We start from the raw sequence: 22,321 nt of genomic DNA, 5'->3' as shown, positions 1-22,321 counted from the left end.
GTGTAGATAAAGAGTTATCCTTGTCAGTCTGTCTTGACTGTCTGTCACCATTGCTAGCAGTTAATAGCCTTTCATATCTGCTGGCTGAGCAGCTTGTGAGTGCTCAGTAACCTGCATCAGTCAAAATGCATGGGGGCTGCTTTACTGGCCTTAAGCAGGTCTTTGTTAGTTTGGCTCACTTTAACTCAAGCATGTTAGGAAGTATGTTAAAACGAGCAGCTCCATTCAAGCAGCTAGATTGAGCACTGTTTAGGAGCCAACTGGCATTGTTAACATCTTCTGACACAGTTGGACCCAGAAGAGGGTATCTGTCTGCAAACAGGTACCCCAGTACCTGCGTAACTTATCTGAAATAGAGTTTTGGGAGGTTTTTTGTTTGCTTGGTTTGGTTTGTTTAATGGGAGGTTCTAAGTGTGGGAAATAGTTCAGGCTTTTATCCACGTGTTTGGCATGTATTTTGAAACAGCTTCTTCTCAGAAAGATGGAAAAATTCTACACATGTGTATAGATTGTTTTCATAGATTACTTCTGTTATGTTGGCTGGCTTCGTATTGTTCTTCAATTTTCAGATTTCAGTTACTCTTGTTATTGTCCTGTTTGGAGAAGATGAGAAGAAAAAAAGGCTAGTTCGGGGGGAATATTTTTAAGCAGTTGTCTATGTTTTCATTCTCCAACTAAACAGCATGTTGAAGCATTTTTCTTGATGATTCAGTTTCTCAGGGATTAGCATTTACGCTGAGACCAGTCATTTAATTATAGAAAATTAATAGTTCTGGATGGTTTAAATACATAAAAGTAGGGTTCTACAATAGTGCAGTGTTTTGGGTTATTCCTTTTAACCTTAGTTGTAGCCATGTCTATTAAGCTTATTGTAATTTGTTTCAGAACTAATCAAATGTATTTACTATTTGAGTTAGCTACTTCCCAAAATTTGACCTGAACAACCAGAGTGCAAACTAGGAATCTGTAACTTTTTGCTTTCTTGTTGCTGATTAGAATGGTAAATGCAGATTATTGTTGTTATAAACAAAAGTAGCTTGCAGCTAAAATGCTTGATTTGTCAACAATTAATTTTGTAGCAGAGTTGCATCCTCAAAAAATAAATCTGAGAAATCTGGGTGCTGATAAGTCTAAAGTATTTGAAAACTTCTGCATTTGGGGGGGGGGGAGGAGATTGATTTTTATTTTGTTTTAAAAGCAGAACAGTGCTGGAAATATTTTGCTGGGTTATTTGGTAAAACTTTTTGTTTGGTTTTATGAAGGACCGTGAAATTTAAATTGCCAGCCTAAAGGATATTCAGTAGTAGGACGGCTGTGCTTGACATCCACTTTTATCTCTGAATGTTAGAATGTAACTGGTTAATATGAAATCTAGTTACATTGGGAGTCATGGCTGACTTAAATTTCTAACACACAGCTCTTTCTTTTCCTTTTTCTTTTTTTCTTTTTTTCTTTTTCTTTTTTTTTTTTTTCCCCTTCCCCTGTTTCCTTAAGGATTTGCAGCACTTGCAGCAGCTTCAGCAGCAGAATCTCAACCTGCAACAGTTTGTGTTGGTGCATCCAACAACCAACTTGCAGCCAGCACAGTTCATCATCTCACAAACACCGCAGGGGCAGCAGGGTAAGTGCTCCTTGCCAGAAAAGAAAATCATACATAGCTTTTTAGAGGAGAAGGTGAAACTGAGATGGCTCATACACCTTCACTAACTGTTGATATTTCCTAGGACAAATAACAGTATTGCAATTAGGAGACTCTAACAGGTTGTCCCTTTCTGTGTGTTAGACCTCAGCCTTGTCAAAGTTTGTGTAGCTCACTTCTCAGGGAGGATCAATCCAGAGATCATGTCATGGGAACATTTGTTAACAACAAGGTGTCTTGGGAAATACTGCAGCATCCAAATTTCTGGGTCAGGCTCTCAAGAAGGAAGCCTACTGGGGAGAGAACTTGGAGAAGACAACTCTCCAGAACTCAAAGGCAGAATCCTAGGAGGTGGAGGCCTGGAGGGTGTGTGGGCTGTCTGGATTAGGTCAATGCTAAAAGGGCTACAAAATTCTGAGACTGGAAAAAGGTTACAAAATCAAGAGTCTTTGTGAGAGACAAGAAAAGTCCTTAAGCCTGAAGAGGGTACAGTGAATTTTGTCATAAACTGAAATAATAATTACACCTTGGGAAAAGAGCCAGAATGCTTGATTTTGTATAACAACTCTTGGAAATAATATTTTGGTGATACACTGGGTATGGCTTACATGCTAAAGGCAAACCAAGGCAGTGGTAGGTGGTAGTGTGCCAGACCAGTTAAGATGTTGCACAGGAGCTTTGCTGTAAGAACTAATGTGTTCAAGTTGCAATACATCACAGTACTGATTGCACCCTGTTTGATGCCCACAGAAAACTGTATTTAGCCATGGCCTCTTATGCTGATATACTCCAATGGTCTTTTTTCCCCCCTTTCTCTTCTACATGAACTCTACTCAGTTGTTCAGGTCTGGTAATCCAAAGATTCTTGCTCAGAAGGCAAATCCTGTTATGCTTGAAGAGTCCTCCAGAGCCTGGCTGTCCTATAAAGCAGCTCTTTGCACCTCATTTTCTTCTGTTCCTTTCAATTTTTTCATGCATCATTCCTTCTATATACTATGACTTGGATAGAACTGGCTTTCCATTATGCTGAAGCTCTCTCACTGTCTGAATGCTCTCACATTTGAATAAAGGGTTAGTCAAAATTAACTTTCTTTTAATAGGACTTAATTTAGGAGAGCTTTTATACCAGCACTGGTAGAAAATGGCTAAAAGACTATTCATGGAGGCATTTAGTGATGTACTAGTATCTTAAAATGAAGCAGAACTTAGAAGCTTAACATATTCTTCTAGAAGAAATCAGACTTCACCAAAACTTAGTTCAAGGTTCACCAAAGTTCAAGGAATCTTTAACATAGGCTTTTTTTTTTTAAAATAAATTCTTTTAAGGAAACAGCAAGCACAAAAGCATTGTTTTCAAAAACTCACTGGTATTGTCTGCCTGCATTTTTCAGCTAACTTCTGCTGGTTTTCTAAAATATCTCAGAAGATGCTTCACAAAAAAGGAAACTAACAGAAGCAAATTATATTCATCTCTCAAAATGCATTGTTTGCATTATTAGAAAGGAAAGGAAGGCTTTTTGTTTGTTTGTTTAAAATCTTCTGAAGTAGAATAACTACCAGAAGAGGTTTTCATAGTATCTTTTCCAGGGGCCATCTGTGAAAATAATTTCTTCACTGCAATTTAAGACCTGCATATTGCTGTCATCAGTGACGCAGTGTGTATAGAAACACCATGTTTTACTGGTAATGTGCAGCCTGGACAACTGAATAGCTCAAAAATATAGGAAGATTTATATTCTGTATTCTGACCATAGGCCATTAGTGTGTGACAGCCTTCCAAACTGAAATGCTTGAATGGATCTAATTTTCTTCATGAGCACTCAATGATAAAGCAACATGTATGTCATAATACCCCTTATCTCACTTTTTGGTATGGCTTTTTGCAGTATTTCATGGTTATTGTTAGAAGATATCAAACAGTATGTTATTATTTATGAGAGAGATTGAGAAAGTATGTATTTTTATTTTGTTACTTGCTGTTGCAGCTGACTTTTCCCATGTTGTTCTTGCCCTATTGTTCCATTAGTCAACTTCATAAAATAACAAATATTCTGAAGAAACTAGCATAGAGCTTTCTTTAAAACCAACGGCACTCAGATTTTTTGGATGCCTCATTGGTACTGCATGCACCCTTATATATATATATATATGTATGTATGTATATATGTACACATTTAATAACTAAAATAAAAATTCAGATTTATTTATAGATTATCTATTTGAAGAAATCTATTGCTTTACAGACTACACTACATATTTTGTACATGCCATGTAGTCAGTAAATGAGAAACATTGTTTTTAATACAAGAGAATAGTTTTGACGGAAATAAGTGAAGAATAGTGTCTCTAAGCAAGATCGTAGAAGATAGGTAAACATTTGGTAGAGAAAAGCTTCTTTTACTTGAAGAGGTGATGGGGTGCAGAGTAATGCAATCATCAGCCATCATGTTTAGATTCTTGGAAGGGGTTGAAAGTCATGGCTTAGATCTAACTTCTGAAAAATTTTAGAAAATTCAATACGTAAAATATTAATCAACAATCAGGATGTTATTCTGCTATCTTTCTTCAACACACATTATAGATCACAGCAGCAGATGTGAAATTCTCCCCATAAATCCACTGCCATATGTCTAATGTAGTCATCTTCCTTTTCCACATGATTTCTGGTTATTCAGTCGTTTACGTGAAACAAATTATAAAGTTCCTGTTTTTCATGGCTTGTAATAGGTAAGATCATAACTGAAGGAATTGTTTCAAGCCTCAGCAGATATGCAGAAGTTTGAATGGAAATAGAAATTTGGAACAATTTCTTATTCGGAGCAATTATTGTCCCAATATTATTGTTAAAGTCACAGGCAGGAGTGTAGCACCTTGTACAGTCTTTATACCTCTTGTATCTGTTCTTGTATCTAATAGATCCGTCTCTAGAGTAATCAATTCAACATCCTTTACTGCAATTATAGCTGCTTCTTAAAAATATTACCCTCATCAGATGACCGTTCACCTTTCTACTCAAAATATATTGCCTATAAAAATGGTATCGGTAAAAATCTGAATGGAGAAGGGAAATGGTGATGCATTTCATTTAAATTAACCTTGCAAACAGAAGTTGTTAAGATCTGAGAAAAGACTGCATCATTGTCAAGGAGGTTTAGAAACAGTACTTATAAAGAAACTATCCAGAAAGGCAAATGTGGAAGACAAGCTACTAATTAGCTTTAAACATTGAAACTGGGCCTACTTATTCTCAAGTTATTGCTGTTTATTATTAAAGACCTTTTTTATGATTTCTTTTTTTTATTGTAAAAATACCTGGGATGATGACAGCAGGCTAAATCCAGTCCTGTTCTCTTCTTGCTTACTGGTCCTACAGACTTTGAGACTTCACTTGTATCATTAAAAAAAAAAAACAAACCAAGCACGTTTTTAAAATGGGGTAATGAATGTTAAATGTTGGTACCTACCCTGCTGGCCTCTGGTACCATAAATCAGAGTGCAGCTCCCTCACTCAGTGTGAGGATGGAGGAAGATGCCTGAAGTTGCCTGTGTTTCTTCTCAAATGCATCAAATTTGTAATGGACAAGTGTTCATCTCATCTGAGATTGTGCACTTGCACTGCCCTTATAGGACTTTTCCTCATTTTGTTAATAATATGCTATGTGAACCAGGTGAAGGTGCTTTGGTTCCCTCAATATGCAGATGAGGAGACCCAGCTCTTCATTGTCAAGAGGCTCTTAATGACAGCATATTTGCTGACACAGCAGTTGAATAAAATGTAGCTGACTCAAACTCATTCCCCAAATAAGAGGGGAGAGCTTGAAGTGGAATAAGGAAGAACTTGGAAGCAGTGGTTTAAATGGTGACTTTTCCTCTGTGCTGTAAATACCCATTACCAAGATATGAATGAAATGCTTAATATTTACTGTCCTCTTTGAAATCAAGTCTTTGCTTCTAACCATCCAAACAGCATCAATGGGTAAAAATGGTGACTTTCATTGAAGTAGTGTGGCAGCACCTTTGCATGGATCCCTGAATTGGTACTCTTCAAAACTGCAGTTCACCAACTTCAGCACATTTGCTTCAGTTTCTTAAACTGATCTTAAAGGGTATCTGGCTACCGCAAAAGATGCGGCAGCTTAGCATCTCAGTGGAACAGATTTGTAGGAATGCATAGGTTAACACTTTCTCTCCTGTGTTGGATCTGAATATAACTCCAACTGCGAGTCCCCATTTTGGAAGATCTGGATTTGATAAAATGAGGTACACCAAAGTGCCCAGAAGTTTCTTTGCATCAACAGTGATCAACAAAGTTGATCAAATGGCACTGTATGTAATATGTGGTATGACACCCTTCTTTCTTCCCTTTCAGTTGTTTCCAGTTAATCAAACTATGACATTGTAATGGCTTTGTCTTGCAAGCTAACTTCCAGGATATGTCTGTGAGAAGATGAACAGCTTTGGCAGAGAAAAAGCAGTCAAGTTGTTCTTAGATGAAAAAATTCACTCTTTTGGGAGATCAGTTAGGGATGAATTATGTATTATGCTTCTGGGCCAACTTTTTAAAAATTATGCTGAAAAAATCTGCACTTGAATGTTTGTTTTATCTTTTATTTCATTTTAGACAGTAAGAACTGAACCCCAGATCAGTCCTTGGGGACTGTTGGCTGGCAGGAAGAGTTTTTTGGCTTGGGCCATTATTCATACTACTCATAGACATTACAGGAAAAGTCCTGGACGATGGTAGATGCATTTACTTTAGCTATTAAAAAAAAATTAAATACCTCTGAAGCGTCATACTTTTGCATAAATCCTTATCTGTCTCCATGCAGTCATTCTTTCTGAGCATCATGTAGGTGATTTGTATGCGATATTTAATGCAATAATACCACTGGGCTCTTAGAACCCAAAGCAGAGGGTTAGAAATACTACCTCTGTAAAGTTAAGTACACTAAGTACAGTATTAGTTTTTATAGATTCAAAAAATCATGGAAGGGACCTCTAGAGGTCATGTGGTATTGCTCAAAGCAGGTCCAATTACAGCAGAGTGTTCAGTGCCTTGGCCAGTTGAGTTTGAATGTCTCCAAGGATAGAGATTCTGCAACCTCTTCAAGCACTCTTGTGACTACAACTTCTAGTTGACCACTCTTGTGGTAAAAAAAAAAAAAAAAATTATATATATAGTTTCCTTATATCTAGTTGGGGTTTTCCATGTTCCAACTTATGTCTGTTGCATCTCATTACTGTGCACCCTCAAGAACAGTCCATTTCTGTCTTTGAAGACAGCAATAGCATCTCACCTTAGTCTTCTCATAAGGCTGAACAAACCAGCTCACTTAACCATTCCTTGTATGGGTGTTCCAGCCTGTTAACCACCCTGGTGGGCCTTGAATGTACAAAATCCACAGTGTCACTGTGTCTTGTACTGGAAAACCCAAGGCTGAACACAGTACTCCAGATGTGGTCTCAAGTGCCAAATGGAGGGGGAAGAATCACAGCCTTTGACCTGCTGGCTGCTCTCTTGTGAATACAGGCCAGGATGTGGTTGACTGTCTTTATTGTAAGGGCTCACTGCTGGCTCATGTTCATCTTAATGTCCTCCAGGATGCCCAGGTCTTTCTTCTGCAAAACTGCTTTCTAGCCAGCCAGTGCCCACCCTGTATTGCTTCACAGGGTTATTCCAGCCCCTGTGCAGGATGTTGCATTTTCTTGCATTGATCTTCATGAGGTTCCATTTGTCCAGCCTGCCTAGACCCTGACTTCTGGCCTCTTGACCACTCCCCCAGTATTTGGTACTGTCCACAAACTTGCTGTGAATATATTTTGTCCCATCAGCCTTATTGGTAACAAAGATGTTAAACAGTATTGATGCCAGTATGAGTCTCTAAGGAAACCACAAAGTTTGAAACACCATTGTCTCAGCAGTTGCCTAAAAGGTGTAGTTTTGGACTTAGACCGTATTGAAAAAGCTGTGCTATGTGCCCTATAATTTAAGTCACTGAAGTTATGTTAAACCAAAGTGGAGACCAGTAGTTTCTTCTCAGAAAAAGAAACGAAGGTGAAGCTTAGACTAGTACAAGTCATGTCTGAGAAGAGCAAAACTGCAGCTGCCCACCCATGGAAGCCAACAAGAGTCCAAAGCATGTGCACGGCAACTGTCTGAAAAGACTGTACGTCAGTGGAAGAGATGCATACTTTGCCAAAACAGTTCAGCTGCTGTCCCCATCCCCTGATCGTTATTTCAGTCAGCTGCAGGTTGAACTAACTTGTTCTTTCTCCAGTTTCTGCCTGAGATGCCTTGTATCAGTATTTCCTAAATAGGATAAAATGATGTAAAAGCTGAGTAGATTAAACATGTTCAGAATATTTTATAGTGTACTTCAGTGATGATTACTTCAGAATGTATGAGTGAGAATAAAATGAGGAAGAGGGTAGTCATCTTGTGCTCTTCAGCAAAAGTGTTATTGCCAGAAAATCATCCTCTGGGATTTCTTTGAGGACCAAAAAAATCACAAAAGGACAGTCCTAATTACTCTGATTACAGTCATAAGATGAGTCAGTAACTTGTGATCGATGGTGTTACCAGTGGACTAGAGGTCAAATGTGGTCACTGTCAGCTGCCTATTTTTTGTTTCATTGTTGGTCAGCCGCTCTGTAGTGTCAGCATGATGGCTTGCCCCTTTCTATTTCAAGGTGTTAGTTAAAATTCACTGTCACTAAATGAAGGTCAAAACCTCTTCACGTAGAGGTGACTGTTCACTAATTAATATCTAGATTTGGGCAGCTGAAATCATCTTTCAAGTGAACAAATATTTGCATTGTAAAAAGCACTGTGTAACTGTAGTAGGTGGCTGTCTTGGAAGTTCCTTAAGCTGATTCGTTCCCTTGCTGTGGCTTTTCAAAAACACAGCTGGAACATGTTGATTATGTGGTGCAAAGCAAATTTACATAGTTGTCTATGCTGTGCTATTATGTTGCATAAGCAGCTGGCTTTATTCTCTACGTCTTGAGCATTTTGATGGCAACACATTCCTTTTAAAATACATATTCAACACTTAGTAAAAAAAAAAAAAAAAACAAAACCACCCAACAAAAAAAAAAAAAAAAAAAAACCCAAACCAAAAGTAACAGTAATATTACTGTCAGAAGACAGTTCTTCTGTAGTTGTGTATCCCTCACTGAGGATACATTTTCTCCTTCCTACCCATGGTAGTCCCTCTTTTTATGTCTTCTGTGGCCTTAACCTCACATGAAACGTCCAGTTTCTCACTCAGGTTTTATCAAGTCCTAAATTCCTGTGTCCCCTACCTGTATTCTGCTAAGAAGTAGCTGGCCATGAGTGGTGTGCTCTGATTGATCACCCAGCTGATGAGCCAGAACAGACCATGTCGAACTCAAATTACAGAATTTAAGTGGTACTTACTTGGTGTTCTGTCCTCTGAGTGACCATAGTGTCCATCTGTTGTTGTCATGCCATCTTTCCCCCCTGGTTTTAGGAACTTGGTATACTGAAGATGCCTATTAAGTGTAGGTTTAATTAGCCAGGTTCTTAAATTATTATAGGGGAAATTGATCGTTGTAGCCAGGAGTTACCTAAAGAATAACAGTAATATTTTTCACTATAAAATTGAGGGAGTTGACTAACTGTAGGTATATTTTTGTCATGGTTCTTAGCCCTTGGAAAAAAGGAAACATGAGGAAAAAAAAATCAGTTAGCTTCTAGTTAAAATATATAGATGCAACCATATATCTCAATTTCCTGAGAGTTTTAATAAACCATACATATAGTGGACTGTAAGAGAATTTATTTTTAGAATGACAGCATATTGTGTATATTGGTTGCATCAGTCCCAACTGTTCTTTAATGTTGTCACCTTTTCATAATAGCAGGGGTTTTCATATATTCAGTGTAATGTTTATTCTATTTGTGCAATTTAAGCAGTGTTCAGTATCTTACCTAAGCTTTAAGTTGTGATTACTTTTCCAAAGATTCCTTCTTTATTTCAGTCAGGAGGAGGTTATCCGGGCTTGTTTTGTCTTCTGGTGTGGTCTGCTTAAGTTTGCCAGAGAAAGTTGCCTTCTTGTTAGGCAGCTGGCATGGGGTGTATACAGAGAGGAAGAAGGGTGATCGAGGAGCCAAATTTGTGGTTTTGATTAGTATTCAGTTGGTGGATTAGATCTGATTAGTGTCCAGCTGTTTATTTTTATATGGCTCCCTAATTCTTGGTCAGCTGTTGGTTACAGGAGGAGGTTTACCCAAAATCTACAAGCTGAAAGGGGCAATAAATGATTCCTGCACACAGAACGGGGATAACTTAGATCATTACAAACTCTTTCTGCAGAGGAGACTAGTACAGACTTCTCTCTTTTACCCTTCTGTCACCACATATACTTCAGGAAAATGCAAGGGGATTTTGGACTGAAAAGTCCAAAGTCTGAAGATATCTATGCAGGGATGAAATGAGGGCTTACATCTCAAATTTCTGTAACTTTCATTATTTGGCAAGAACCTTGTCTCACCTCATTTCATGTTTTAGTCTTTTTAAATGACAAAGCAAACCCACCCTTTTCTCTCTCCAGGTCTCCTGCAAGCGCAGAATCTCTTAACGCAACTACCTCAGCAAAGCCAAGCCAACCTCCTGCAGTCTCAGCCAAGCATCACCCTTGCCTCGCAGGTCAGGCTTATTTCTACAGTTCATGAGTTGCTTTGAGGGGATTTAAACTATTGCAAGTGAATGGACCCTTTGTATTAGTTACCAGAGTAGATACTGTAGCCATAATAGTGAGTTTGTCTTTATAGATAGATTCAGTGTAGAGCTGAAGTATCAGTAACTTCAGTCTTGTAGTTTCCACCCTAATGTGCCTCTTTTCATGCATTTAATGTTCTAAATTTTTATTTTTAGCTGAAAATTTCCATGATTGATACCTTGAGTTAATGACACTAGAGCATCATTTGATTTCTTGTAAGGCTTTCTTGAATAATCTACAAATTTGTGAAATTCAGAGGAGCAAGGTGTGGGCTACCTAAAAAGCTCAAACAGAGGATTACTGACAAGTATCTTTCTTTCTGAAGATTGCAGTGGTGATCTGTCTTTATTGTAGCCTAGTTGTTTTGTTATTATTGCAAAGTTATTGCCAGTCTTATTAGTTACTTTCTGTGAAAGTGAAGAGATTGTTAGAAATGCATTAAAATATTATGTTAGATATATGTTAAAATATTAAAGCTCTATGATTAAGCTTTCAGACTGTAAGAAAAGCAATTTTAAGGTTGCACGTGCCTGAAAATTTAATTTTGCTTCACTCTGGGTTTTTCTGTGCAGTTTAGTTACGTGACTGCATGCTGCTTCTCAAATACCATGTAATATCATATGGTATCTTCCTGCCAGCTTGGTTACATGTAAGAATTTTTTAGTCTGTAATAAGATGCCTGAGTCTATCAGAGTCTTAGAAAACTACATTTTCTGTTATACCACCTATAGTATTTTTCATGCACCATGTGGAAAATGGTATTTCTCACCTCTGTAGTTCATTCCTCAGTTAGCAGCATGACTCCTTACTAAAGATTATACTTGAATTAAAAAAAAGTATCAAAACTACAAAGAGAAAATAAATTATATAAAGGGGGTGAAGTCAGTAAAGACATATTGCAGTAATTACCCAGTATGTTTAATGTAAATTAAAAAATATTAAAAACCTTTACAGTGTGACACACATATCTGCAATCCTAGAAAGATCATATATGATCACATTATTTCTCAAATAATGGAATTATAGATCCTGACCTCCCTCTACCATCTGCTGTGCACTGCAAAATACTGCACCAGCTCAGGAGAAAAACAACATAAGGAGCTATGTAAAGACTCAGCTATATGCAGGCCCTTTCTTTTAGAACAGCCGTTTCTGGACCTTTGCGTAGACTTTGCATAGTACTGTAGTGTTGCATAGACTTGAGGCTGTTCTTACTTGCCGTGAAGGAGTCTGTAGTTTCAGAACTGGGCATAGGACATAAAAGCATGAAGTCACCTTTACTTAAGAGCCTCAGCTGAACTGAACAGAATTTAACTAGAGTAAACAACTTGTCTCTGCATCTCAGTCCATCTACGGCATGCAAGAAGGTAGAGTTATGCACTCAAAACGTGTTTCCAATGTTCCTGTTGCACATAAAGCCTAAACTGTGCAATACCAGATCTTAATATATTTTGTTCACCTGTGAATATTTTCCATGATACTCAGGTTTTTTTCAGATTTTATTATTGCTGCATAGCAAAATGCTCTAGTATGCCAATGTTAAGGAATAGTGAACCTTGTGTGGACTTCCTGGAAAATGAGCCTTTTATATAGAAGAAAAGTGTGACCTAAAAGGAATTATTTTCTGCAGATTGCCTTTGCTTAATTTCTGCTATCACGAGTATATTCATTCTTACTGTTGCAAGTATCAACAGAGGGGTTAGAGGGGGATCTATTTTTTTTCTTACTGGAAGAGTTGAGTCAGTCACAGGAGATGGCATTAGAGGAAACTTGCCATGTTTGCTGCCCCTGTATGTGCTCACTGTTCCAAGATTAAATAGGAGACTTGACTCTCTTGGGCTGATGACAATCTGCTACCTCACACAAGCAGTAAATTCAATTTTAAAATGATTAAAAGGGGATGAATGCCAAGCTGTCTATAAATGATAGAACTATATCAAGTAAGAGTGTTAAGCCTTTCTTTGAGCAGCTTCTGTAGCAAGTGAAAGTTGTTGGTTATCTGCTGAATTGAACATCTCTTACTTTTCTTTAATTGGTTCTGACAGAGCCTTTAAAAGGCTGTCATACTAATAGAGTTTTCTGGATTGTGATTACTCGTTCTTGAGAGGAATGTAAATAAATTGGAGGAACTTTCAGTTTGCTGGAAATGTCAAATTCATTGATCTTTCTCACAGAAACCTCACATACCTTTTCTGAATTTAATTTTTGCTGATTATTCTTTTAAGTCTGATTTTCATCTTTTCCTTGCTCTCTATCCTAATAGCCAGCAACCCCAACACGCACAATAGCAGCGACCCCCATTCAGCCACTTCCACAGAGCCAGTCAACACCAAAGCGAATCGACACTCCCAGCTTGGAGGAGCCCAGTGACCTTGAGGAGCTTGAGCAGTTTGCCAAGACTTTCAAACAAAGACGGATCAAACTTGGATTCACTCAGGTGAGACTGTGTACCTTAGTGCCTGCCAGTATGGAATCTGAGGTCTCATCTTTCAAGTCTGGAGGGAGACTACAATTCCACCTTTTCCTAGGAGAACCTTCTTAAATAGGGTTATGCTCTGGCCTTTATGTAGGGGATTTCTAAGGAATGACAGAAAAAGCCATACATCCATCTTACTTCCCTGTTGGTTTTAAAGCATAGCCATTTTCCCAGCAGGTACATGCATTTACCAGCTCCAGATGTCATTGCATGTGCACTATTCATTCTATAGGATGTAAAATGAATGGGAAAAAGCACTTTAAAGCTTCCTTCAGAAGTACAAAGTTCCAAAAATCATACAGCACAATTAACTGCTCTGTGTGTTTAAAAAGTATGTCACAACTGTGGAGTTGCTTTGGATGTCAAAGGGTTTTTATCTCTCAAGCGTATTTTCCTATTAAACATCAATGATTTCTGTATTTAATGCTTTTGCTAAGGTTCCTAAACAAAACCTGAAAGGACTGTCACTTTGAAGTTCTCTCCTTACAGAGGTGAACTGGAGTTGTGGTTTGTTTTCGTTTGCTTAAAAGCTCAGAAATACCCATAGAGCAGAAGAAAAGTAATCTTGAACATAGTGAAAATGGTTGAATGGGGAGTACAATTAAAAGTACAAAGTGCATTTATGTGTTCCGTTATTCTGTTGAAGGGAAATGCTGCTTGGATCCAAGAGTTCTTTCTTATTAATATCCAAATGAATTTTTCTCCCACAAAATTAAAATATATGTCCAGGTAAACAATTAAATTTGGCAGGAGTCTGTGGTAAGCATAGGCCTGTTTTTGCTAGAAGAAATAGCATGCAAAAATCAAAGTAGGTATTTAAAAGTCTGAGCTCAGAGCAGTCAATCCAACATATGTGATTTGTTCCCTCCCCTCCCAGAATAAGTAAATCTACTCTAGCTGAAAGTATGTGCTGAAGTCAGATTTATTTTTCTGGCAAAGTCCTAGATGTTTGAAAAATCAGGGTTCATAATGAAAGTTCCTGGCAGCATCTTAATTATAACTCAAGAACAGAATGTTCTTCGTAAAATGAAGTGCATTTTGCTGGCATGCGTGCCTCCTTCCCTGCCTTCTTTCCACTAGAGGGAAGCACAGAAATACAAGTGATGGACACACACAAAAGCTACAATAGAGCAGAACAGAATAGAATAAAATACAATAGCATCCCTATGGCCTGACTGAGGAGGTTCATGTAGATCTTTAGTTATTATGTTTAATCTGCCCTGCTGTGAGATGATTATAAAGGCTCAACTAGACTTCTAAAGTTATGGGTTAACCCTTCTTTATTGACCCTGTTGTGAATTTTCATGGTAAGGAAAAATGAACACAAAAACCTGCTCAGGCTTACATTTCAGTATTTGCTTTTGAGCTTAAAAAGGGGAATCTTTAGAAAGTGATAAAATTGCATTTGATCATTCCTATCCTACTCTGAGTTTGTGTGTGTATAATTAGGCAGTTCTAATAACTTCTACCTAATTGCATAATTGGATGATAATTAGAGACCCCTATTACTTTGGTTTCCTATAGTTGGATAAATAGACTGCCTTTCAGAGGATAGAAGAAATTTATTTCTAGTGGTACTGTAAGCTTTTTCAGACTCACGCCACCCCTGCCTTTCAAAAATAATTGAAAGATTTAGTTTGCATTGCAAGCTAATCACTTACTACAATCTGTCTTGTGAGCGAGATAAGAGGTTTTGAACTTCAGCAGTTCTGTCTCTTCTCCCACCCCAAAAAGTGGGTGATGGATTTAAATACTTTTGTTTAATTGTTTTCCTTAAAAATATATCCATGTTTGACATACAGAGACACAATGAGCATACTGCATCTTAGCATTATTGCAGGTATGTGACTAATTGGTCGGTACAGGTTCAAGCGATGTGAGCAAACATTTTAGACAATGTTATTTTTATTCTGTAAAAGGTATTACCTCTGCTAGTCCATCTGAGCTTCTTAACAGACCAGTACACACAACAATGATGTACTTTTTATAATTAGTTGCAGTTCAGTACTGGAGCTTCATTCAACCTACAGAGTAGATCAGATGTGTACAGTACCTTTATCCTCTAGTTCTTCCATCCTTTCAGTGGCCCATCCCAATATATAAAATTCTCATCCCAATATGTAAATTCCTTTGCCTACAGCTGAAATGCTGCCACTTTTTGGCATTGAAAACTATTGACAAAGAAATGGTTAACTATTCATTTTAAATCAGATGGCAAATGTTAGTATGAACAACATAAATACCAGAATTAAATTTAGTCGGGGGACTGGAGCAAATTTCATAACTCTTTCCTGCCAAGACATAAATCAACTTATCTCTAAAATGGTTTACATAGCCAGGTTTTCTTCTTCATAAACCCACTAGAGCATCCATGTTACTTCTCTTGGAATGATTTATGAGTTTTAAAATGCACAGAATCCTGGCATATGGGTAGAGGTATAAATGTGAGTTCCCACATGTTTCCTCTGATTGAAGGGCATACAAACCAATTGTTCTGGTCCTCTTCTGGGAAGGAAATTGTTTCTTTACGCAACCTGCACAATTTACTAAGCTTACCAAAGGTTGTTTTCTTCCTTGCCTGGATGTGGCCACTCTGCATGCTATTAGGATACTTGTGTCAAGCTGTGGTTGTGGATCTGACCTAAAAGGAAAGAAAGCAAGCTTTACGCACAGTCTAACTAACCCACTTGCAATTAAACTCCACTAACTATGCTCAAGCTTTTCAGTCTCTTCTTCTAGACTCTTCATTCTTCTTTGTGTTAAAAAATAAAAATCTAAATTAAACTACTTTAGACCAAATAGCATACTTTAATTACATTTTTTTCAAAGGGCAGGACCTTCCAGCTTTAAAACAAAACAAGAAAACATTATGGTGTTTTTAATGGCCACAATCAAGAATGGACTGATTTTTTTTTTTTTTTTTCAACAAGACTTTCCAAGGGTAAACTACATAGAGATGTGTATATAGAGAGATATTAGGATAAGCAGAATGTCAGATAGCTAGCTATAACTGAGTTTTGAGAAGCAGTAACAGATGTAAAGAGATGATTATCTGTATGTAAATCTTCTGGATAGCTTTTTGGCAGATGGGTAATGGTAGTGAAGACTACAGTTGATCGTTATTTGAAATGGTTCAAATTCTTGTCTGCTTTGAATTGTGTATCTGTGGGGAGAAGGTTGGTTTGAACCTCAGAAGATACTAAAAGTTCAGATAAGAGTATTTTTGCATCTATTTAAATGTGATATGTGTTCGTAGACATCTTTTCAAGAGTGTTTTTGTACTAATTTGAGAACATGAATTCACTGCATTTCTGCTTATTTGAACTTTTCGGTGTCAAATATGCAGCTACTTAAATCTGCTCCTAAAGAGAGCTTGGCCTTTACTTATTTTAAAGAACTAAGAAAAAAATTACAAGTTAATATTCAGTGGAATGTTCTGCTCAGTGATAATGCAAAGAAGATAAAGCATCAGGGATTTCCTGGAAAGAGTTACATGGTTAAACGGACTGAGGTTTGACATTTCTTTATGATTATTTGCTTTAGCATGAATCTTGGTAGTGCTGAGCAAGTTTCTGTGAAACTGAAATCCCATGCACTCTTAGTGGAGTCACTAAGAGAACACAAGAATGTGACAGGATTCCTTGCTTTGGAAGTGCCTATGTTAGTGAATCCCTTTTTTCTCTTTCTTTGTCCAGGGTGATGTTGGGCTCGCTATGGGCAAACTCTATGGAAATGACTTCAGCCAAACTACCATCTCTCGCTTTGAAGCCTTGAACCTCAGCTTTAAGAACATGTGCAAGTTAAAGCCACTTCTGGAAAAGTGGCTCAATGATGCAGGTGAATGAGTCTGTGTATTTCTTCACCAGCCTACCAAAATCAGTAGGATTCTGAAAAACTGCTTCGTTTGTGCCCTTATGGTTCTATGAAGCCACCAATCTTTCTAACTGTCCATGGGACAAACAAGGGTGTAGGAATAAATGTCCATACTTCCTTTTTCATGTGCCCATACGCATCTGAAATCGTTCCAATATGAACTTTCACGATTGTGTTCTGCAGCCAGCTGAATAATTGCATGGGGTGAGGTATAATATGTGTCGTGGTTTTCCTCCTTCATGTATGTTAATGCATATAACTTCTAATCCTCTTCCAGCTTTCTTTTTCAGATATGTAGTAGAGAGAGGGTTGCATGGTTTGTTGTTTCAGTAGGCAGAGCTTATTGCATTCATCTCCTCCCACACCCCTATGTGTGTTCTTTTCATCTCTCTCCAAGGGTCTTTATAAACACTCTCTTTCTCCCCATAGGAAGAGGTTTTTTGTGGGTTAGGTTTTGATTTTTCCTTCCAGAACTATTTTTTCCTGGGAGATAAGTTATTCATGATGCCAATATTGGTAGTGTTCCTTTTTTTTGTTTGGTTTTTTGTTTGTTTGTTTGTTTCTTGTTGTGGTTTTTTTCTCCCCACCAGCAAAAGGAGCTTGGATGGTGGTGCTAGGTGTTAGGATAGAAAGTGTTTAAGAGTGCTGTCAGCCAGTTTTTTCTTCCAAGTGTACAACTGTACATAGTATAAAACTGATGGATCTGCTAAACAGATGGCAGGGACGGTGTGTGCCTTCCTATTTTTACCAAAATGAACAGAGCTTTATGCTGACACCTACAGTATTCTCTGAAATTTTGAAAGTAATTGGATGCAGTGTTGAAAATTTGTCCTGCATTGAAACAAGGAAGTGTCATTCTGTTGTGCTGATGGGGTTATCTTTAGACAATCTAGATCTGTGATAGAAAACATAAAGAACTTCACACTCAGTGCTCTAGTCCACAGGCCAGTGGTCCCCAAACCTTCCAGCAACACTGGATGAGTCCAGTGCTGCAAGGAATGTCATAGTTTGCTTTTCCTGCTAGCCTGAAGAAGCACTTGGATCTGTAAAGTTAAGTTAAGGACTGCGAACAGTGTCATGGTCCTTCACAGCCTGGAAGCTGGGAACCATTGTCTTTGGCTCTGATTCAGTTTCATGAAAATCTTTAGAAGAAAGATTCAGATTACTTTAAAGGCTACTTTTAGGTAAAAGCAGTCAGGAGAAGCATACTGATGATCCCTTCCATTACGTTACGTTAGAGTGTTGGAGAATTTATTGTTACAGAACTCAGCTTGTTCTGTGGGGTTTTCAGGATGGAGACAGGTTTCAGCACATTTATGGGTGCCATACTGAAAAAAAAAATCTAGAAAATAATGAACTGAATGTACTTGCCCGTTTAAGCCTACCAGAATGGTTTTAGGCATTGTGAACTTTGACACCTGCTTATCACCCACAAACCCCAGTGCAGTGAGGCATCTCCAGCCATAATTAATCATTTTGTTTAAATTCCCTGCTGGAACCTGCCTGTTGGTTATTTTGCACTTTCTGCTACAAAGTGGGGTCAAGTGTGTTCTCTCTTTGTTCTTCTGTGGAGCCAAAAAGACAGGATTAGGGGCTGACAGCTAGAGACCTAGTGAAGCTAAGGAGGGGGGGAGCTGCTAGCTGTGTAGGCTGTTCGGTAGAACTGCATAGCACTGGGTATCTGCTAAGATCTCCAGAGAGAAGAGGTTGAACACTGTGAAGCTGGCTATGAACTTCCTCTTCCTCTCGTGTATTGCAGAATGGGTAAAAGAAATTTCAGGCTGCTTGGATTTTTTCATAATTGCCTGTGACTTACAGCTGTGGCTCATGGATATTGGTTACTGCTTCTTTTTTTCTTTAAACTGTGACTTGCAGTGAATGAGTGTTGGGATGGAATGAGATAAAGGAGACAGAAACTTTGTATAGGTATTATAAAAGGGATACTGTGGTTGCATACAGGAGCAGAGAGCGCCCTCTGGGCTTACTTGTAGCTTTTAAGTTTCAAGTATATGTTGTAATTTACAAGTAAAACGATTCATGCATGTGATCTTCAGAAATCTCTATATATCTGGAATAGATACAGAGTGGGTTTTAACATACCTTGCACAGGTGTATAACACTTGCATTAGACTGCACTGCATTCAAATAAAATCTCCTGATTTGTGTTACTTTCTTTTTTCAGAAAACCTCTCATCTGATTCAACTCTCTCCAGCCCAAGTGCCCTGAATTCTCCAGGGCTGGGGATTGAAGGCTTGAACCGTAGGAGGAAGAAACGCACCAGCATAGAGACCAACATACGTGTGGCCTTAGAGAAGAGTTTCCTGGAGGTCAGTGATCCTGTTGTTCTGCTCAGCCTATAAAGAAATGGAGAAACTTTGCTTAACAATCATATCTGTTAGAGTGAACCCCTTACTGTGCTATTTAGGAAAGCGCTTGTACTAAACAAGGTGAATACAAAGGCTGTGCCAAGGAGCACACATTGATGTCTACTTCACTTTAAAAACAAACAAACAAACAAACAAACAAAAAAACCAACCCTCAGAAAACTCATTGGTTCTTGCAGTTCACTGACTTTTTGATTTTGCATTCCAAGATACTGAGCCGTAGATCTAAGCTTGATATTCTACACATCAAAAAGAAGAAAAAAAGATTACCCTTTCTGAGGATGGATAAATGGGGTGACAGTCTAAACAGACATAATGTGAGGGTTTTAGCTGGCCATATGTTATTTGTGTTAGGCACTTTGTGCAGCTGTATGGGCAGATAGCCTCAGTTCAATCTACCTGTCTTTCATTCTAGGTCTAGCCAACTTGGGGTTGATTTGGCTATTGCTAAAGTTAATCTCTCCTATTCCTTTTTGAGAGATGCTGAAAGAAAGATTTCCTTACCAATGTCTAGAATTCCTTGAAAGATTAACTCACAAGTCAGATCCCTTCTCTCAAAAAGAAGTATGTGAGCTTAGTCTTCATCACCCATCTCTAAGGAACACAGCTTACTATAGGTAGAAATGTTCCTGTAACTAGGAAAATGGAGGGCAGAAGTATCTATTATGCTCTATCTCTACTGTACCACTGACGAGATTCTGGATATAAATGGCCCATCCAGACTTCTGCCTAGTGAAGAAGCAGCTATAATGTAAAACTTCACAAGGTAATTTCACAGCTTTTCAAGTACTGTTTCCTTTTCTCAGAACCAAAAGCCTACCTCGGATGAGATCACCATGATAGCTGACCAGCTAAACATGGAGAAAGAGGTGATCCGCGTTTGGTTCTGTAACCGGCGCCAGAAGGAGAAAAGGATCAACCCACCCAGCAGTGGTGGAACCAGCAGCTCGCCCATCAAAGCAATTTTCCCTTGCCCAACCTCACTGGTAAGAATCAAGAAACTGTGTTGACAAAGATCACTGGAAGAGGTAGTTCTACTGTGCTCACTGTGGAAGTTGCACATGCTACACCTTTGTACAGCAGACTTGCATACTATGTAAGAGAGAATGCTTACAAATCAGGCACTAGTTAGGCCTTCCGTTTCGGTGTTTTATTTAGTCAGCTCGTGAGTAAATATTCTGACTAGCAGATTTGCAGTTGGGGTTATTGCTTTGAAAATATTCCAGATAGTAACTCCAGTTTATATCTGGACTTTCTCTCTTGCCCAAACTTCTTTTGTAAAATAATAGTAATTAAAAAAATGCTTAGCAGCTCTACCTCTTCCCTCTTACTTTGGCTGCTCTGATAAGTAGATGAGCAGCAGTAAAATGTATCATTTGGAGACTTAAGTCACACAAATCCAATGATACTGTTGTCATTTTTAGTCAGGAATGATTTATGTAAAAAAAGATGTGGAACAAAGGAACGAGTTAGCTAATACTCATGTAATTAATTTCCCACACTTGTATTTGCCTCAGGTAAACACAAACTTCATGAAAATAAGAGTAACAAAACACATGCATCAAGGTTCCTTCAGCTCCTTTGCTACCAATGTCCATGGAGGTCTGTTTTCATAAATAGAAACAGTAGCTGTTAGATTTCATAGTAGCTATGCTAATAGGAATGTGGTGGAATTTATGTAGCCTGTAGCTGTCCTTTTGTAGTATTTATTCCACCCTCATCACTGTAGTAGCTAATATCTTCCAGTACCTCATTAAATCATTAATTTTGGTGACATGTCACTCTTTCCCCTCATCCTTGTCTCAGGATATGTGCATGCAACCTTTTGTTTCAGGGGAAGGGATGTGTTAAACGTACTTAGTCTTTTTTTTTTTTTTTTCCTTTCCCCAATTGGAAAGCAAGGTTGTATGCCTTGCTATCAAAGCAGAACATAGTGAGATTTTATGACAGTGTGTTTTAGTAACCATGCAAGTGTACTCAGACTGCAACTTAAGAAAGCTTTCCTACATAAATTTCCCTTTTATTATAAACTGCCATTATATGTAAAAAATTGAGGTGTTAACCACAGTCTCCATTTTTTCAGTGATATTTCACTAAGTATTTTCACTCATTGTAAGCTTCTCTTAAAACTGTGCTACCACTCGAATGGATGTTGCAGCCCTGCTGCCCTTAGCCCTCACTGACTATGTGCTTTGGTGATTCCTTGTGTCAGCTCTGGAGATTATGTGTCCATAGGATGACTAGGCTTAGTTTACTAGTTTGACTGCAAATTAACTATGTAAAGAGCAATAATGAATTTTCAGTAGGGCTAGATAACCAATCTGACTTGTAGCCTGGCTGCACAAGTGCTAGGGCTCTGAAGCAGGATTGGAGGGGAATGCTCCTTTTGATGGCAGCCTACTTTTGCATTGGCTGAAGTCAGTTGTAACCACAGGGTTGGCTGTATTAATTCTAGGTCATTCACTGCCCTGAAATATGGATTGTGACCTTGGCCTTAACTGATCGGTGGACAGATAACATATATGATGTCTGGGCTGCATTTGTGGGAAGGCTACTATGTATCTAGCTCTTCTTTATTTCAAACACTATTTGAGATGGGCAGAAAGCTTTTAGATCTGTCCCAGTTGCACCAGTCTTGTTTAAAATGCATGAAGCATTTGACTTCCTATAAGAGGATATGCAGCATGAGAGATTTCTCTGATGATAAACTTAAGGTAAGAGAGGGGAAAGGAGGAAGATTTTAGCCTATATCCTTGGCTATGGTCTCTTGAGCAATTCTAAAGGATTCATTTCTCTCATTGATGTATAATGGCCTTCGAATATTCCATTGGACACCATTTCTTGTCCATAAAAAGTCCTTTCTCTCCTTATTTCATTTTTCTTCATAAGCTAGTTCCTCCAGCCTTAAATCTTTGGTGTTTTTTATCTGTAATGTCTTCAGTTTATTCTAGTTTTCTTGTAATAAGCTGTTCACAAGTAAAATTAGCTAATGTCATTTGAATGTTTTAAGATTCAGAGATCCTTCCTCTGGCACAAGGAAACTTATCAAAGTAGAGGTTATAGTTTGGTTGAGTAAAAGTGAAATGTTATTCTGTTTATCCATGTAAACACATTACCTTAAATACCTTTGGTAGTGCCGGGGCATTTAAATAATTTTATCAGAAAAAGAGATTTGGAGCTGAAAAGATGTTTAAACAAGAAAA

At 38.1% G+C, this 22,321-nt stretch overlaps 1 protein-coding gene across 6 annotated transcripts in view; it reads left to right on the top strand.

Annotated features, from left to right (window-relative positions):
* Positions 1 to 22,321, top strand: part of POU2F1 (POU class 2 homeobox 1) — a 114,243-nt gene that overhangs the window by 82,878 nt on the left and 9,044 nt on the right. For 5 of the 6 annotated variants that reach the window (XM_075515978.1, XM_075515961.1, XM_075515971.1 and 2 more), the window contains 6 exons: positions 1,495 to 1,621; positions 10,217 to 10,311; positions 12,648 to 12,821; positions 16,556 to 16,697; positions 18,916 to 19,061; positions 19,925 to 20,104. In XM_075515978.1, the coding sequence (XP_075372093.1) occupies positions 1,495 to 1,621; positions 10,217 to 10,311; positions 12,648 to 12,821; positions 16,556 to 16,697; positions 18,916 to 19,061; positions 19,925 to 20,104 (864 nt within the window). The remainder of the gene's footprint in view (positions 1 to 1,494; positions 1,622 to 10,216; positions 10,312 to 12,647; positions 12,822 to 16,555; positions 16,698 to 18,915; positions 19,062 to 19,924; positions 20,105 to 22,321) is intronic. The other variant, XM_075515942.1, reaches the window with a different exon arrangement.

This window comes from Mycteria americana, chromosome 1 (genome assembly GCF_035582795.1).
Source record: "Mycteria americana isolate JAX WOST 10 ecotype Jacksonville Zoo and Gardens chromosome 1, USCA_MyAme_1.0, whole genome shotgun sequence".
Taxonomy (NCBI): Eukaryota; Metazoa; Chordata; class Aves; order Ciconiiformes; family Ciconiidae; genus Mycteria; species Mycteria americana.
Note: the sequence above shows the minus strand (reverse complement) of the source record. Positions and strands in the feature narration are given on the sequence as shown.